At 36.1% G+C, this 19,785-nt stretch overlaps 1 protein-coding gene and 1 pseudogene across 1 annotated transcript in view; both read right to left on the bottom strand.

Annotated features, from left to right (window-relative positions):
* Window positions 1-19,785, bottom strand: part of LOC128579569 (ankyrin repeat domain-containing protein 26-like) — a 197,593-nt gene that overhangs the window by 56,721 nt on the left and 121,087 nt on the right. Inside the window, exons 20-21 of the mRNA XM_053581587.1 lie at window positions 19,288-19,358; window positions 8,826-8,992 (exon numbers count right to left, since the gene is read on the bottom strand). Of these exons, the coding sequence (XP_053437562.1) occupies window positions 8,826-8,992; window positions 19,288-19,358 (238 nt within the window). The remainder of the gene's footprint in view (window positions 1-8,825; window positions 8,993-19,287; window positions 19,359-19,785) is intronic.
* Window positions 1,196-3,237, bottom strand: LOC128579566 (protein MCM10 homolog; annotated as a pseudogene).

The raw sequence follows: 19,785 nt of genomic DNA, 5'->3' as shown, positions 1-19,785 counted from the left end.
ACATTCAAACCCCAGAATTCTGGCTCCAACACATGAGCTTCATAGCCTGTTGTGAAAATCAAATTTATTGTCAACTGCTCTTAAATGATAGGATAGTAGATAAATCCATATAATCATTCTATTTATGGCCATAATTATAAATAAAATTTTCTAAATCTCACATATTTTTTAAAAACTAAAAGCCTTCATATTGTTGTATCTAGGCAATTAGAGAAACCTACTTTCAACAAGTTCAAAACTTATTTTTCTAAGAAACTTTTCTAAGAAAAATTTTTCTAAGAAAATTCATCATCAGCACTAATTTATCTATTCAACTATTTATTCATGTACTCAACAAATACTTATTGAGCACACAATACATGTCCATGACACTATTGGTACAAAGAAACGTGGTTTTCAAGCTTTATAAATTTATAATACAAAAAAGTGTTATCTGAAATAAACTGTCAATCATTTATTTTTCTATTGTACATAATCAAAATCTTCCCTTGTCTAGGCTATAAAGGTTATACCTCTAATAATTTAGAGTATCTCATAAAATCACAATGATGCTATTGTTAATGCCATTATACTATGTAAATTTTTTACTCCATGTAACACTAGAACTTCACTGAGATAAAGGAGTGTATAACCAAGAGGTACAGAAACACACCTCTTGGTTTACCTTCCCGTTTGGGGCCAAAAATTTCTGTGAAAGCAGTAATCTTTTATTTTTCTATTGTACATAATCAAAATCTTCCCTTGTCTAAACTATAAAGGTTATACCTCTGATAATTTAGAGTATCTCGTAAAATCACAATGATGCTATTGTTAATGTCATTATACAATGTATATTTTTATCTCCATGTAACACCAGAACTTCATTGAGGTAAAGGAGTGTATAACCAAGAGGTACAGAAACACACCTCTTGGTTTACCTTCCAGTTTGGGGCCAAAAATTTCTGTGAAAGCTGTAATGTTGCCACAATACTGTAGTGAGAACAGGGAAGACAATATTCTGGTTTTCCACTTAAACATCAATGTTAAATTTGGTGTCAAGCCCACACAACTGCAGAAATAAGCAGACAAGGCTTATGGGCTTAACCAGCATGGGTTTTTGCTGGTGTCAGTCAGAAACAAAGGCAATCCGGAGTCCATCCTAGGCCTTTCCAGAGCCACATGAAGAAAAAAAAGATTGAGGCAAATGACTTTAGGGTTATTTGAGGCTATTTAGAAATTTGGTGTGTTCTCCTCTTGGTAACAAAATTTCTCCTCTGATCTATGGACCAGAGTTTTCTTTTAGCATTCCCTCCCTTTTTTTTAGAGGCCACGATTAATGCAGTGCTTGTGTGGGAGTCTGTCCCCACAGGGACACTTGAAAAACTTTTTCATGCCATTGAGCCAGTGGAGGTCGTGCTGCTCATTGACACAGGTCTCCAGCACATGGAGATGGGAGTAGGTACTCACCTTGCATGCCACGACCAGACACTTCACTTCTCTGATGTTTCTCATCTTTTCTTCCATTTGTTCTTTTTTCACCAGTGCCTCAAAATAGCATTTATGCAGCTCAGCCTCAGCCTCTTTCAGGACACCTGTGCACTTTGACTTTACTTTTAGAATTTCCTGAAATTACTCAGATTCCAGTCAGGCAAACTGCTCTCTCCTTTTATTCATGGCAGGCTCCAATTCATCCTCATCTTGGGAAGAAAACATGGTGTTCTTTTCTACACATTTCATCACTCCCACGGTATACTGGGAATCCTTTTGTATCATTTAGAGGCTGTTTTGGTGTGTTTCTGTAAAAACCTGGACTTTGCTCTTAATTTGGTGATAGCAGCCAAGTTTTTCGTTTCTGCTAAAGCACTCAGTTTTGGTTTTGGTGGTTGTGACTCATCAGAAAAGAGAACGTCATCTCTTTTTGAGTTGCCACACCCAATCTTGGTCATCCACATGGTCAGACTTCCTTCCAGCCTGGGGAATTCAGTCCCCATCTATGCAGATTGGGCAGTGGGCTATTAAGATGAGGATGGCAGAGCCAGGCTCTTGACTTCAATTGAGCCTTGGAGAAATTGTCTCCAAAAAGCTTCTGATTTCCTTTCCCTCATCTCCAACATCTGCTGCTTCTGTTTTTTTTTTTTTTTTTTTTTGTAGAGACAGAGTCTCACTTTATGGCCCTCGGTAGAGTGCCATGGCCTCACACAGCTCACAGCAGCCTCCAACTCCTGGGCTTAAGCGATTCTCTTGCCTCAGCCTCCTGAGTAGCTAGGACTACAGGCACCCGCCACAACACCCGGCTATTTTGTGGTTGCAGTTTGGCCCGGGCTGGGTTTGAACCAGTCACCCTCGGTATATGGGGCCAGTGCCTTATTCACTGAGCCACAGGTGCCGCCCTGCTTCTGTTGTTTTAAGAGGGCCAATGCCGATACAGACTGCATGGCAGGTTTGGGGCTTCCCATAATCCCTGTAGTCATGGTCTTGACTAAATGCTACAGGCTTCTGGCTCCACTCAGTGGCAGATCCCTCAATTCTTTGAACTCCTCAGAGCAAGACAAGCTCTTCTGGGGCATTCTGAGTATTTGTTTTGTTTCCTGAATGATCAAGTCTGCACCTTTGACAACCAGATTGCTCAGAGTGGTTTGAATCATCTTCGTAGGCACAACAGCTGCTGCAACTGAGGCCACATAGGATGCAGAAGAAACTCCTCAGTGGTAAAAACCATCTTGACATAAAAATTCTTCTAGGCTGGTGACTTTGCAGGCAAACTTCTTTGGAATTTATCCTCTGGATAAGGTGGACTGCAGGTCAGCCTGTTGTGCACTGAGTTTCCAGTACTGAGCCTGGATGTGACACTCAAGTATTCAGAGTTTCACAAATTAACCATCTGTGCATGAGGTTCTCCATTCTTTTTCTTTGCTTTATAGGTTTCAAGATCAAGAGCTTCACCCATAATTAAGAGATTCTGGGGATGATCCATAGCTAAGGACACCTTCTCTGAGCCATCCTTGGGCTTCATGGGATTAGCATTGAGCAATCTTATAAAAGCACCTTGTTCTATCTTCAATTTTATTATTCATTTATTTATGTATTTATTTTATTTATTTTTATTGTTTGAAATTTATTAAGGGTACAAAGAATTAGGTTACACCGATTGCAGCTGTTAGGTACACTCCCTCTTGTAATTGTGTCCCACCCCCAAGAGGTGTGCCATACACTGTGACCCCTTACCCTACTCCCTCCGCCCCTCTCCCCATCCTTCATTTCCCTACCCCCCACCTTATATTAGACCACTTACAGCCTTCTTATTAGAATTGAGTACATTGCGTTCTTTCTTCTCCACTCTTCTGATGCTTTATGAAGAGGAATGTGTTCCACCTCCATACAGGTTAGTAAAAAAGATGTAAAATCTCCATCTTTTTTAATGGCACAATAGTATTTCATGGTATACAGAAACTACAGCTTATTAATCCATTCCTCGGTTGGTGGGCATTTCGGTTGTTTCCACAGTTTGGCAATTGTAAAGTGAGCTGCAAATGTCCAGTGCAAATATTTAGTACGATTTTTTTCCATGTGGCTAGATGCCTCACCGTGGAAATGCAGGATCAAATGGGAGGGCTAGCTTGAGTTCTTAGAGGATTCTCCATACTTCCTTCCAAAAAGGTTGTATTGGTTTTCAGTACCACCAGCAGTGTAAAAGTGTTCCCTTCTCTCCATATCCACACCAGCATCTGCAGATTTAAGACTTTGTGATGTGTGCTATTCTCATTGGGGTTAGGTGGTATCTCAGGGTAATTATGATTTACATTTCTCTGATGATCAAGGAAGATGAGCATTTTTCAGATATTTCTTAGCCATTTGTCTGTCTTTGTCAGAGAAGGTTCTGTTTGTATCTCTTGCCCCGAGGTAGATTGGATTGTTTACTCTGTTCTGTTGATTAACTTGAGTTCTCTGTAGATTCTAGTTATCATTCCTTTGTCAGATTCATACCCTGGCAAATATCTTTTACCATTCAGAAGATTATCTTCTTGCTTTCCTTGTTGTGTCCTTAGTGATGCAGAAGCTTTTCAGCTTAATTAAGTCCATTTGTTAATTTTTGTTGCTGTTATGATGGGTCTGAAGTCTTTGTCATAAAATTTTCCCTAGCTCAACATCATCAAGAGTTTCCCCCTATGCTTTCTTCCAAGATTTTTATTGTTTTGTGTCTTAGTTTGATGTCTCTCATCTATCTTGAGACAAGTTTTATAATGGGTTAAATTTGTGGGGAAAGTTTCAGTCTTTTCATGTGGTTATGTAGTTTTCCCAGCACCATTTTTTGAAAATTAATTATTTTCCACACTGTATATTTTTGTTTGGTTTATCAAAGATCAGATGGCAAGAGGAGATTGGTTTGATCTCTGGGTTTTAAATTTGGTTCCATATGTCTATGTGTGTCAATGTCATGGTGTTTTGTTTACGGCAGACTTCTAATACAGCCCAAAGTCTGGTAGGGTGATGCTCCTGACTTTGTTTTTATTACTAAGAATAGCCTTAGCTATATTGCTTGTTTTCTGGTTCCATAAAAAATGAAGTACTATTATTTCCAGTTCTTCAAAATATGATGTCAGTATTTTAATCCCCATTGCCTTAAATTTGTAGATTACTTTGTGTAGAATAGGCATTTTGGCAATGTTGATTCTTCCCAGCAAAGAGCATGGTATGCTCTGCAATTTGTTAGTATTTTCTGCAATTTTGTTTCCTGGGGTTTCATAATTCTTTGTGAAAAGATAGTTCAGCTCTTTTGTTAGGTATATTCTTAAGTATTTAATTTTCTTTGAAGATACTCTGAAGGGAATTATGTCCTTGATTTGCTTCTCAAATCAAGAGAAGCTCAACAGCTTAGTTGTTACTGGCATATACAAGATCTTTGGAAATTGATTTTATACCCTGAGACATTACTGTATTTCCTGATAACTTCCAGGAGTTTGTGGTTGAGTCTCTTGGGTTTTCTAAGTATAAGATTATATCATCAGGAAAGAGGGAGAGTTTGATCTCCTCTGAAGCAATTTGGATGCACTGTATATCCTTCTCTTGCCTGATTGTATTGGCTAGAACCGTGTTGAATAATAGTGGTGAGAGTGTGCATCCTTGTCTGGTTCCAGTTCTCTTTGGAAAAGCTTTCAATTTTACACCATTCTGCATGATGTTAACTGCGGACAGATGACTTCAATCATCTTAAGAAATATACAAATTTGCCTATTTTTTTTAAATGTTCTTGTTAGTATAGAATTCTGAATTATAACAAATGCTTTTTCTGCCTCTTTTGAGAGCATCATATAGACTTTGTTTTTATGGATAGGATGTATTACATTTATGAATTTACATATGTTAAAACAACCTACATCTCTTGGATGAAATATACTTGATGGTAATGCATAATTTTTTTGAAATGAGTAACTGTAATCTATTAGCTAAGATTTTGTGGAGTATTTTTCCCTCTATACTCATTAGTTAAATTGGTCTGAAGTCCTTGTTTGTTAAGTCCCTTCCTGGTTTTGGAATCAAAACAAAAGTGATATTTGGTTTATAGAATATGTTTGGGAAGGCTCCAGCCTTATCAATATTTTGAAACAGGTTCTGCAGTATAGGTAGAAGTTCATCATTGAAGGTGTGATAGAATTCTGTTGTGAAGCCATCTGGTCCTGGGCTTCTGTTGCTGCTGTTGGTGCTATAACCTTTTTTATTGTTTCTGCACTCTCAACATTTGATATATGCCTTTTCAGGAGATCTATTTCTGGTTAAGTCTAGGAAGATCTCATGATTGCAGCTATTGGTCCATTTCCTCCACATTGCCAAATTTCTAGACATAATTTCTTGTAGTAGACTGAAACTCGACCAATACCTTTCACCCCTTAAAATAATTGACTTAAGATGGATGAAAGATTTAAATCTAAGACATGAAATAAGAATCTTAGAAGAAAGTGTGGGAAAAGTTCTTGATGATGTTGGACTCGGGAAAGATTTTATGACAAAGAAATCAGTAGCAATCACAACAACAAGTAAAATGAACAAATGGGACTTAATTAAGCTGAAAAACTTCTGTCCAGCTAAGGACACAACAGGTAAAACAAATAGACAACCTTCAGAATGGGTTTACATGTTATGGATCTGATAAAGTTTTTATAATTAGAATCTACAGAGAACTCAAATTAAATCAACATCAATAGAGCCAAAAAGAAATCCATCTACTACTGGTCAAGTGATATGAACAGAACCTTCTCTGAGGAAGCAGATGAGTGGCTAACAAACAAATAAAAAATTACTCATCTTCCCTGATCAACAGAGAAATGCAAATCAAAACCACTCTAGATATCATCCAACTCCAGTGAGAATAGCAAACATCACAAAGTCCCAAAATTGCTGATGTTGGTAATGGGGAACACTTTTACACCCTTGCAGGGACTACAAACTAATGCAGCCTCTTTAGAAAAAAGTATGGAGAATCCGCATAGAACTCAAATCGAACTTTTATTTGATCCTGCAATCCCATTAATAGAGGTGGAACTACTCAGAAAAAAAATATTTTTTAATAAAGACATTTTCACTAGATTGTTTACTGCAGCTCAGTTTACATTTGCCAAGATTTTGAAACAACCTGAATGCCCATCAACTCAAAAATGGATCAAAAAACTGTGGTATGTGTACACCATACTTCTTAGTCATTTTAAAAACGGAGAGTTTACATCTTTGATATTAACCTGGATGGAGGTGAAATGCATTCTTTAGCAAAGCATCAGAAAATAGAAACACAAATATCCATCATACTCAATGGAAATATAAAGCCAATAGACAACCTAATACATGTCCACATAAGAGAAAATCTCATTTCAATTCAAGTTAGGAGGAAGGGGAACAAGGGAAGGGGCAAGAGAAGGTTAGAGGGAGATTGGTGTGCTCCCACCTAATAAGCAGGTTTTTAGGTTACATGGAACACCTCTTGGGTGTGAGACACAACTACAAGAAGGACTCTACCTAACTAATGAAAATAACGTAATCTAGTTGTTTATACCCTCACATTAACATGAAATTAAAAAGAAAAAAAAAAAAAGAGGGCGGCGCCTGTGGCTCAGTGAGTAGGGCGCCAGCCCCGTATGCCGAGGGTGGTGGGTTCAAGCCCAGCCCCGGCAAAACTGCAACAAAAAAATAGCCGGGTGTTGTGGCGGGCGCCTGTAGTCCCAGCTGCTCGGGAGGCTGAGGCAAGAGAATCGCATAAGCCCAAGAGTTAGAGGTTGCTGTGAGCCGTGTGACGCCACGGCACTCTACCCGAGGGCGGTACAGTGAGACTCTGTCTCTACAAAAAAAAAAAAAAAAAAAGAAACTGGAAAAGACCTGATTATCATTTTGCCCATGTATATAAATAAAGACCAAAGAATGACTAAAATTTCAAGGGAAGTATGTATTGCGTGATAAAAACCATCCAAATTTAGGATATTTTATACTCATTCACTATACAAAGTAAATATTTATGTTAAAATTTTGAATTCCATAATGGAAATAAAAGGGGAAAAATTGCAAAAACAATCTTATTGTGTAAATAATGTAACATGAGATCTGTTGAATAATGTGATGTGGTTCATATTGAAATGCATAATCTTTTAAAAGAAGACTTGCTGCATTAGTAGTACTGGGTTTTACCACAAGAGTCAGTAAATTAGCACATGTGAGCCAAGCTCAGCCCACTGCCTGCTTTTGTCAGCAAAGTTTTATTGGATCACAGGCATGCCGGTTCCTTCATTTTCTATGACAGATTTTGGACTATAACAAAAACCATATGGCCCACAAAGTCTAAAACATATTTACTCTCTGGCTTTTTAAAGGAAAATTTGGCCAAGGCTAATTTTATTAGATTAAATAACCTTTGATGTAATCATTTTTACACCTTATTGAAATGTATATATGGAAAATGAGTGCCATGTGCAATCATTTGCTGATATTCAGACTAATTTGATGTTCCAATAGTTGAGTACTCATGTATGGAGAACAAAACCAAAAATATAATAACCTCCAACCTTCTTGGTTATAAGCTAGAATGCCAATACAACATGTAGCTGCCTTTTGCAACTCAGCAGATATTTAAGCAATTCTATCAAAATTTGGTTGTATGTATCACTAAACTAAATACTTTAAGCATACTTTCATTGGGAAATGATTAGTATACTACAGATTCACCTCATTTTAGAAAATCGTTGTATGCAACATTACTTTATGGGTGTGGTATTTTAAGTATTTCCTTACTGACACATATTTAGACTATCTCCAACTTTTGATATGACAATGTTATAATAAACTTCTGTAATACACATATATAGATAACATAGTTATATAAATGTCCTTAACATACATAAATACTATGTATCTTAACACATATTATATATTAGATACATAAATATTGGTTTATTTTAAGTATATATCACAGATAACAAATGTTCTTAACATGTCTGTGTGTTTAGATGGGTCATATTTTCCTGTAGGATCTAGCTGCAGAACTGGACCTCTTACATTCAATGAATGACATATTTGAAATTTGATGCCCATTGCTAAATCACCTGTCAAAAGGATTTACTGGTTTTATCAACAAATAGTGCATGACAATAACTTTTCTGCACATTTCTCAGCACTGTTTTTGTTAAAAAAAAATGTCAGCATGACTGAAAACCCATTGTTTGTAAATTTGCATTGTTCTTATAGCAGGCAAAGGCTGAAAATCCTTAGGTTAAGAATACAACTTGTTAATTGTGAATGTTAGTCCAAATTAAAATTAGTTTTCTTGTACAGTAATAATTATCTACTATGAAACACCACTACAGGCTCACCTGTCCCACTTTTCATTCTCCTTCCTGGAAAACTGCTGATTGTAGGTTTCTCCAGCCTTTCTTTTTTGAATTAATCCATCATCATCACTGTTATCAGTTGCAAAATCACAGAGGTATTTAGATACTTCTATCTCATTAGCTTCACACTTCTTCCTTTGTTTTTTAACCTTGATGAAAAGTTTAATAGAAAGGATAATTGCTACTACTTTAGTCTACAAAAAGAAATTTTTTCTTTTCATTGATTTTATCACTTTACTTTATGATTAGAGCCAGAAAAATATTTTGTTATTAATTTTAGCATTACATTTGAGTATTATCACATAATTGTGAGATATAATTATAATTGTTATTTAAATTGTTTGGAGAATCTTCTTTATTTCTCTTTGAGTGAGTCAAACAGAATTTTTCAAAATTTCAAAAAGGGCCATTCTTAACTTTGTCATTCCCCTTTCCTCTTGGTACTGAATGAATTTTCACCCCATTTCACTGTCAGAAATTGAGAAATAAAAAGACACACAAAAGATGCCATCTTCTATCCTTTCATTTATTTATTTATATACTTATTTATTTATCTAAAAGTATTATGGGGGTACAAATATTTTGGTTATGTAGATTTCTTTTTGTAATCTTTCAGTCTTCATTGGAAGTATGTCTTTCACCCAGAGAGTGTTCGCTCTACCTGTTAGATAGGTTTCTGCTTCCTCTCCCCCTGTAACCCCCTGCTTCATTTCTATTGAGGTTTACTTCACATGTGCGCCCATCAATTTAATTCCAATTTAGTAGTAAGTACATGTTGTATTCGTGTTTTCATTCTTTAGATACTTCACTGAGGATAATCGTCCCTAGTTCTAATGGTCCCTAGTTATATACAGATTGTTGAAAAGGCATTAAGTCATTGTTTGTGGTTTAGTATTCTATGGAATACATGAACCATGTTTTATTAATCTACTCATGAATTGATGCGCATTTGGTTGATTCCCCATCTTTGTAATTGTGAATTGTGTTGCAAAGAACATTTGAATACAGGTATTTTTTGATATAATGCTTCTTTTACAAATTTGGAGGCATCACATTACCACCTTCAAACTACACTACAAGGCTATAGTAACCAAGACAGCATGGTATTGACACAAAAATGGAGACACAGGCTGATGAAACAAGACTAAATACCCATACAGTAAACCATCCACATATAGCCACCTTATCTTTGACAAAGCAGGCAACAACATACATTGGGGGAATCTCTCCATTTTCAATAAAAGGTGCAGGTAAAATTGTATTTGTATAGCCATATGCAGAAGAATAAAAAAGAATCCATACTTCTCACCACTCAAAAAATTAATGTAAGATGAATCTTATTTGATCATAATGTATGATTTTTTTCTTTCTTTTTTTATTAAGTCTTTTGTACATAGGTCATAAATACATTAATGCCATTTTCAATGTGTTCATTATTTGTACAAATTGCAGTGCTTACATCATATTAATCAACATAGATTTCACCTCATTTACCCTATTATATTATAAGGACATTTGTGGTAAACACATAATAGATCCAACTTGTACTTGCAATGTGCTCCATAGGTGTGGTCCCCCTACTATCCCTCCCACCCCCTTCCCTCCCCTCACTCTCCCCTTCCCTCCTTCATCCTAGGCTAAAGTTGTGTTTCATTTTTCATTTGCATGTGTGAGTGATTATAAATTGGTTTCACAGTAGTACTGAGTATATTAGATACTTTTATTTTCATTCCTGAGATACTTTACTAAGAAGAATATTTTCCAGCTCCATCCATGTAAGCATAAAAGAGGTAAAGTCTCCATTTTATTTTTTTTTTTTACTGCTGCTAGTACTCCATGGTATACATATACCACAATTTATTAATCCATTCATGGGTCCATGGGCACTTGGGCTTCTTCCATGAGTTGGCAATTATGAATTGACCTGCAATGAACAATCTGGTGCAAATATCTTTATTGCCAAAAGATTTTTGGTCCTTTGGATATACACCTAGAAGAGGAATTGTAGGACAAATGGCAGGTCTACATTTAGATCCCTGAGTGTTCTCCAAACTTCCCTCCAAAAGGAAAATACTAGTTTGCATTCCCACCAGCAGTGCAGAAGTGTTCCCTTTTCTCCACATCCACACCAACATCTGTTGTTTTGGGATTTTGTGATGTGGGCTAGTCCTACTGGAGTTAAATGGTTTCTCAGAGTAGTTTTGGTTTGCATTTCTATGATGATTAAAGATGAGCATTTTTTCATGTGTCTGTAGGAAATGTGTCTGTCTTCTTCAGAGAAGCTTCTGTTCATGTTTCTTGCCCACAATGAAATGGGATCACTTGTTTTTTGCTTAGTAAGAAGTTTGAGTTCTCTGTGGATTTTGGTTCTTAGACCTTTGTTGGTAGTATAACTTGCAAAAATCCTCTCCCATTCTGAGGGCTGTCTATCTGAGGGCTTTACTTAGTGTGTTCTTGGCAGTGCAGAAACTTTTTAATTTGATCAGATCCCAGTAATGTATTTTTGATGGTGCTTCAATTGCCCGGGGTGTCTTCCTCATGAAGTATTCTCCCAGGCCAAGTTTTTCAAGCATTTCCCTTGCACTTTCTCTAAGAATATTAATAGTTTCATGTCTTAAGTATGAGTCTTTTAACCAGTAAGAGTCAATTTTTATTAGAGGAGAAAGATGTGGGTCCAGTTTCAGTCCTCTACAAGTTTCCAGCCAATTCATTCAGCACCATTTATTGAATAAGGAATCATTCCCAAAATTTATATTTTTAATAGGCTTATCGAAAATCAAATGACAATAAGTGTCTGGGTTTACCTCTTTCTTTTTGCCTTTTATTTATTTTTTATTTTTTTATTGTTAGCTGTGTACATTAGTGCAATCAAGGGGTACAATGTGCTAGTTTCATATACAATTGAAATATTCTAATCTAATTATTCAACGTAGCCTTCATGGCATTTTCATGGTTATTGTATGTAGACATTTGTATTCTACCTTTAGTAAGTTTGGCCTGTACCCATTCTAAGATGCACGGTAGGTGTGGCCCCACCCATTACTCTACCTCCACCATAATCTGCCCCCTCCCTTCCCCTTCCTTGGCCCTTTCCTCATAGTCTTGTGCTTTAGTTGGGTTATAGCCTTCATGTGATAGCTATAATTTAGCTTCATAGTAGGGCTGAGTACACATCTACCTCTCTATTTTTGTACCAGTACCATACTGTTTTGATCACTATCGATTTATAGTATAGTTTGAAGTCTGGAAGCGTGGTACCTCCCAATTTGTTTTTATTTCTGAGTTATGTCTTGGCTATTTGAGTTTTTTTCTGTTTCCGTATAAAACAAAGTACTAATTTTTCCAGGTCTTTAAAATATGACAGAAGTGCTTTAATAGAGATTGCATTAAATGTGTAGATTGCTTTAGGTAGTATAGACATTTTAACAACATTGATTCTTCCCAACCACGAGCATGATACATTTTTCAATTTGTTAACATCTTCAGCTATTTCTTTTCTCAGAGTTTCATAGTTTTCTTTATAGAGATATTTCATGTCCTTAGTTGGATACACTCCCAGATAATTCATCTTCTTTGCGACAATTGTAAAGGGAATGAAGTCCTTGACTGTTTTTTCTCCTTGACTATTGTTGGTATATATAAAGGCTACAGATTTATGAGTGTTAATTTTGTATCCTGAAACATTACTATATGCCTTGATCACTTCTAGGAGTTTTGTAGTTGATTCCCTTGGATTTTCTGGATATATAACCATATCGCCTGTGAAGAGTGACAATTTGATCTCTTCTGGTCCTATTTGGATCCCCTTGACTGTCTTCTCTTGCCTGATTGTGGTGGCTAAAACTTCCCTTACAATGTTAAAAAGTAGTGGAGACAGTAGGCATCCTTGTCTGGTTCCTGATCTGAGTGGAAATGATTTCAATTTTACTCCATTCACTATGATATTGGCTGTGGGTTTGCAGCAGTTGGCCTCTATCAGTTTAAGAAATGTTACTTCTATACTTATTTTCCTTCTTTTTTTTATTGTTAAATCATAGCTTTGTGCATTTGTGCAACCAAGGGGTACAATGTGCTGGTTTCATATACAATCAAAAATATTCTCATCAAACTGTTCAAAGTAGACTTCATGGCATTTTCTTAGTTATTGTATGTAGAAATTTGTATTCTGCATTTAGTAGGTTTTGCCTGTACCCATTTTAATAAGCACCGTAGGTGTGGCCCCACCCATTACCCTCCCTCCACCCTGACTTCTCTCCTCCCTGACCCTCTCATGGCCCATTCCCCATATTCTTGTGCTATAGGTGGGTTATAGCCTTCATATGAAATCTATAAATTACCTTCACAGTAGAGCTGAGTACATTGGGTACTTTTTCTTCCATTCTTCAGATACTTTGCTAAGAAGAATATGTTCCAGCTCTATCCATCTTTCTTTAAGGTTGCATAACATTCCATGGTATACATGTGCCACAATTAGCTAGTCCATTCGTGGGTTGACGGGCACTTGGGCTTCTTCCATGGCTTAGCAATTATGGATTGAGCTGCAATAAATATTCTGGTAGATGTCTTTGTTATATTGTGATTTTTGGTCTTCTAGGCATTTACCTAGTAAAGGAATTATAGGATCGAATGGCATCTCTATTTTTAGGTATCTAAGTATTTTCCAAACATCCTTCCAAAAGGAACGTATTAGTGGGCATTCACACCAGCAGTGTAGAAGTGTGCCCTTTCTCCACATCCACGCCAACATCTCTGGTTTGGGGATTTTGTTATGTGGGCTACTCTTACTGGAGTTAGGTGATATCTCAAAGTAGTTTTGAGTTGCATTTCTCTGATGATTAAGGATGATGAGCATTTTTTCATGTGCCTGTAGTCCGTGCGTCTGTCTTCTTTAGAGAAGTTTCTCTTCCATTCCTTTGCCTACCCTAAGAAACAGGCTGGCAACCTGTAGAAGATTGAAATTGAACCAACACCTTTCACCATTAACTAAGATAGACTCTCACTGGGTAAAATCTTTAAACTTAAGACATGAAACTATAAAAATACTAGAAGAAAAAGCCGGGAAAACTCTTGAAGGAATCGGCCTCGGTGAATATTTAATGAGGAGGACTCCCCAGGCAATTGAAGCAGTATCAAAACTACACTACTGGAACCTGATCAAACTGAAAATCTTCTGCACAGCCAAGAACATAGTAAGTATAGCAAGCAGACAGCCCTCAAAATAGGAGAAAATATTTGCAGGTTAAACCTCCGAACAATGTTTAGTAACCAGAATCCACAGAGAACTCAAACATATTAGCAAGAATAGTTGTCTATTTTTTGAGACTTTGGAAAAATAAAAAAGAAAAAGAAGTTAACTGATGACCCCATACTGAACCTCAAAGTCAAAGCATTCTATGATAGACATACTCTTATCTAACCATATGAATGTTACTTTTTTTTTGCATTCTTATTATTATTGCTCAATATTTTCTGGCAGCAATTATCTGATTTCTTTTATGAATGTTTTTATCTTTGCTCATTCTTGATGACATTTTTGTTTCTAGTGCTTATTGTAATCAATGCTATTGTTTTTAAATTTTAAGTCTTTTTAATTTTGTGCAGGCAAAAAGTGGAAACCAAATAAACACATGTATATGTATGGAGAAAATAAACAAAAATAATTAATAGAGTTGATAGAAAGGGAGTTTAAAATATGGATGATAAAGACATTAAAAGGAATGGGCAAGAACATGGAAAGAAAGAACCAAAAATGAGACAAGAGATATGTACAATACAGAAAGGATATGGTGGAGCTTAAGGAAATGAAGGAAACAATCAGGGAATGTAAAGCTGCAGTAAAACGTATCAAAAATAGGGTAGACTATGGAGAAAAAAGAAGCTCAGAGCTACAGGACAAAATTTTCACTTAACCCAGAGAGTTGATGAGCAGAAAAGAAGAGAGAGAAAGCATAACATGTCCTTAGAGAACTACAATACTCCTTGAAGTATTCAAATATATGAATAGGGATTCCTAAAGGGGAAGAAGATTGCCCCAAAGGAAAGGAAGCCTGGAAGCCATTCAGGAGACTATCTATCATAAAGGAAAACTTCCCAAGTTTCACTAAAGACCCCCACACACCCCTTTCAGATGCATATCAAACCCTGGGTAATTTCAATGCTAACAGAGCCTCTCCAAGACACATTGCAATGAACCTGTCTGAAGTCAAGAAGAAAAAAATTCTTCAAGCAGCCAGTAGCAAGTGCCAATTGATCAAATTAGAATTCCAAGCAGTAACCCAAAAGATGTCTCAAGAATTCAATAAATTCTATACCTATTTTCTAAAGCGTTCTGATCAAGAGAGGATGTTGGGTATTGTCAAAAGCTTTTTCTGCATCAATTGAGAGAATCATATGGTCTTTGTTTTTTAATTTGTCTATGTGATGTATTATATTTATGAATTTATGTATACTGGACCATCCTTGGGACCCTGGGATGAAACACACCTGGTTGTGGTGTATAATGTGTTTGATGTGTTATTGGATTGTTTGCTAGGATCTTATTGAATATTTTTGCATCAATATTCATTAGAGATATTGGTATCTAATTTTCTTTTGTTGTTGGGTCTTTTTCTGGTTTGGATATCAGCATAATATTTGCTTCAGAGAATATATTGTGAAGTATTCCTTCTTTTAGTATGTTTTGGAAAAGATTAAGTAATATAGGTATTAGTTCCTCCTTAAAGGTTTGGTAGAATTCTGATGTGAAGCCATCTGGTCCTGGGCTGTTCTTTTGGGGGAGATTTCTTATACTTGATGCTATTTCAGAGCTTGTTATAGGCTTGTTCAACATTTGCACTTCTTTCTGGCTAAGTCTAGGAGGGTGGCGTGTTTCCAAGTATTGATCTCTTTCCTTCATATTTTCATACTTCTGAGAGTAGAGTTTTATTATATAGTATGAATATTATATATATATAATATTATATATATTATAATGTGAATAATATATATATATAATATTCATACTATATAATAAAACTCTACTCTCAGAAGTATGAAAATATTCTATAATTCTATATTATATAGTATTCATTAAGGACTTGTTGGATTTCTATGGAGTCTGTTGTTATTTGGCCTTTATCTTTTCTAATTGATGAATAGGGGATTCTACTCTTCTACTTCTGGTTAGGTTAGCCTAAGTTTTATCTATTTTCTTGAGCTTTTCAAAAAACCAACTCTTTGGTTGATCTGTTGTATGATTCTTTGGTCTTCAATTTCATTTACTTGTGCTCTAATTTTAATTATTTTCTTCTGCTGGGTTTAGGGTTGTAAAGTTCTTCATTTTCCATTGCTTGAGATGTCCCATGAAGTTATTGACTTCCTCTCTTTCCGTTCTCTCGAGGAAGGCTTGCAATGCTATACATTTTCCTCTTAGGACTCCCTTTGTGGTATCCCAGAGGTTCTGATAGTTTGCGACTTCATTATTGTTTTGTTCCAAAAATTTGGTAATTTCCTTCTTAATCTCATCTATGACCCAGCTATCATTCAACATGAAGTTATTTAGTTTCAATGTTTTTGTATGCATGTGGAGATTCCTGTTTTTACTGAGTTCAACTTTTATTCCATGATGGTCTGAGAAAATACAAGGAATGAATTATATTTTTTAAAATTTGCTGATGTTAAACTTGTGACCCAAGATGTGATCAATTTTGGAGGATGATCCCTTGGCTGATGAGAAGAATGTGTATTCAGTTTAATTAGGATGAAATGTTCTGTAGATGTCTATTATATGTAAATGTTGAATGGTTAAGTTTAGTTCTAAAATTTCTTTGCTTAGCTTCTTTTTTGTGTGAGGATCTATCCAACACTGCCAGAGGAGTGTTAAAGTCTTCAACAATTATGGTGCGGGGGAAATCAAGTTGCTCATGTCAGCTAAAATTTCTCTTATAAATTGAGGTGCATTCTGGTTGGGTGCATAAATGTTGATAATTGAAATCTCATCATGTTGAGTGTAGCCCTTAAGAAATAAGAAGTGACCATCATTATCTTTTCTTACTTTGATTGGTTTAAAGCCTATTGTATCTGAGAATATAATTGCCACACCTACTTTTTTCTGATTTCCATTTGCCTGAATTAAAGGTGACCATTCCTTCACCTTGAGTCTATTTTTGTCTTTTAAGGAAAGATGAGACTCTTGAATGCAGCAGATGTCTGGCCTGAGTTTTTCTATTTAGTCAACCAACCTGGTCTCTTTAGAGGGCAATTTAGTGACCAATTATTACATAAATTGGATTTAATTTTGACCAAGGTACATTATGTGAACATTAATTTTTTTTTATTAAATCATAACAGTGTACATTAATGCAATCACTGGGCACCGTATACTGCTTTTATAGGCCGTTTAACACACTTTCATCACACTGGTTAACACAGCCTTCCTGGTATTTTCTTAGTTATTGTGTTAAGGCATTTATAGTCTACATTTACTTAGTTTCACATGTATCCTTGTAAGATGCACCACAGGTGTAATCCCACCAATCACCCTCCCTCCACCCATCCTACCCCCTCTCTACCCTCCCCCTCCCTGGTCCCCATATTCTTAGGTTATAACTGAGTTATAGCTTTCATTTGAAAGCTATACATTAGCTTCATAGTAGGGCTGAGTACATTGGATACTTTTTCTTCCATTCTTGAGATACTTTGCTAAGAAAAATATGTTCCAGCTCCATCCATGTAAACATAAAAAAGGTAAAGTCTCCATCTTTCTTTTTTTCTGTTTTTTGAATATAGGCTTCTAAAGTGATCATTTTTTTCTGCTTTTGCTATATCCACAGTTTTTTTTTAACTTGTATCTTCATTGTTGTTATACTGAAGGAATTTAATGATTTCCTTTTTTATTTCTTCCAGCACCCAACTGTCATTCAGCACAAGGTTGTTGAACTTCTATGCCTTTTTGTGAGGTTGAACATTTTTGTTGAAGTTGAGTTCGAATTTTAGTGCCTTGTGGTCTGAGAAGATGCATGATAAAATTTCAATTCTTTTGATTTTGTTGAGTTTTGTTTTCTGTAATAGGATGTGATAATTTTTGAGAATGTTCCATGGGATGATGACAATAATGTATATTCATATTTGGGGGATGGAGTGTTCTATATACATCTATCAAGCACAGTTTTGCTAGGGTCTCATTTCAATCTCTTATATCTTTGTTTAATTTCTGTTTAGAGGATATGTCCAGCTCTGGGAGAAGTCCACTAATTCTTTATAGATGGCGTCTTCTGCAGTAGGTGCCTCACGGTTCATTGTGGGGGATCCTCTGTTCTTATTTTTCAGGTTGCCTGAATTTTTCTATTGGTTCCTCCTCATGTGTTCTTTCTTCTTGTTTACCTCCTTATGCTCCTTTTTACTTCTCACTACCTCGTTTGTTTTAAAGAGAAGTCCTTGCTCTTGATGACAGTATGTTGCATGATGACAGTACGTTTCTGGGGCACCAGGTGGCGCTGTGGGTTTTTTAGGAGACCGAGAGCACAGCCAGCAACCTCTATTGTCCTAATTCCAAAATTATTGCCTTGGGCAATCACCTGATTGTTTTCTCAGCATTCAGATCCTGCTGGGTTGGGATCTTAAAGCTCACTAGAATCCTTCAGGGGCAGGTTTCACAGTGCCCCCTGACTCTAGTTCCTGTAGGTTGCAGGAGTCCCTCAGCCTGCCCCAATAGATGCGTTCTGATCCTGGCGGAAGGAATTAAGACAGCCGTGCTTTAGGCTCCTGCTAAGACCTTGTCAGGACTTCCCACATTGGCAGCCTCCTGGCCACTGAGACCTTCTCATTATAGTTGCCTCACCAGCCACAAACCTATGGCACATCCACTCAAACCAGCATTTGAATCTGGTTGCTGTATGCTGTTTGAGCTTGCCTTCTCTTCCAAGCTTTTCACTCAACACACAGCTTGTCCCAACAACTGAAAATTCAAGAAAGGCTTCTTCCTGTCCCAAGCCTCTGTGGGTGGCCAGCTGATCCCAGCCAGTCTCAATCACCTACCTAATTCATCAGATTTCCACCACTCCAGATCATAAACTATATCCATCTCACCACCTCATCACTGTGCTCCCTTAGCTATGACTCTGGGTAAGGTCTTCATGCCAGGTATAGCTGGGTTCTCTCTTTTTCCCCAGTCCTTCTAGGAGAACTCAGCTGAATGATCTTTCTGATTCCCAAATTTGCTCCACCCAGAAATTCTTTATCTCTATTCCAAAGACAAAGACTATCTGAGATTTCAGGATTTTTAATTATTTTAAGTATTTGAGAATATATTTTAAAGAAAATATTAAATTGTGACCTATTGAGTCTAAGATGTTAGTCCAAAATATAATTTTATTTTGGACTATTCTACTTTGCAAATGCCATTCAATATATCATTGCAAAAGAAATCAACATTAAATCAGAAATCTAAAATTAAATATTTTCATACCTTTGACAGTTTATTTTTATTTCCTTCATGACTTTCTTTCTCTTCATCTGATGACATCTGCAAGGCTTGTTCTGCTGATAGACCATACATTTAGTTAAGTGGACCACAGTTCAACAAAATTGACACTGTTTGATACAAAAGGGTAAAAAGGTAATTTCTGTGTAAATTGAGAGTTTAAGTTAAGCTTAATCTTTAGCCAAATATTTACTTCTGTAAAAAAAAAAAAATACTTCTAATTATCCAAAACTTTGCAAATCAACCCAGAGGGCACTAGATGTCACTAGGTTCAACAAATACACACATATCACAGATTTACTCACAGATTTTTCCACCTAATGAATATACATATAATGTTAGAGGAGAAACAGAATTTAAATATACAATACACACATATGAAATAACATTGTGGATTATTCTCTACTTCATAATAGTACCTTTTAACAGCATGCTGTGCATGTTGTTTTATCAATAATTCACAAATTTCTGTTACTTTTTCTA

Source organism: Nycticebus coucang, unplaced genomic scaffold, assembly GCF_027406575.1.
Source record: "Nycticebus coucang isolate mNycCou1 unplaced genomic scaffold, mNycCou1.pri scaffold_66, whole genome shotgun sequence".
Lineage (NCBI taxonomy): Eukaryota > Metazoa > Chordata > Mammalia > Primates > Lorisidae > Nycticebus > Nycticebus coucang.
Note: the sequence above shows the minus strand (reverse complement) of the source record. Positions and strands in the feature narration are given on the sequence as shown.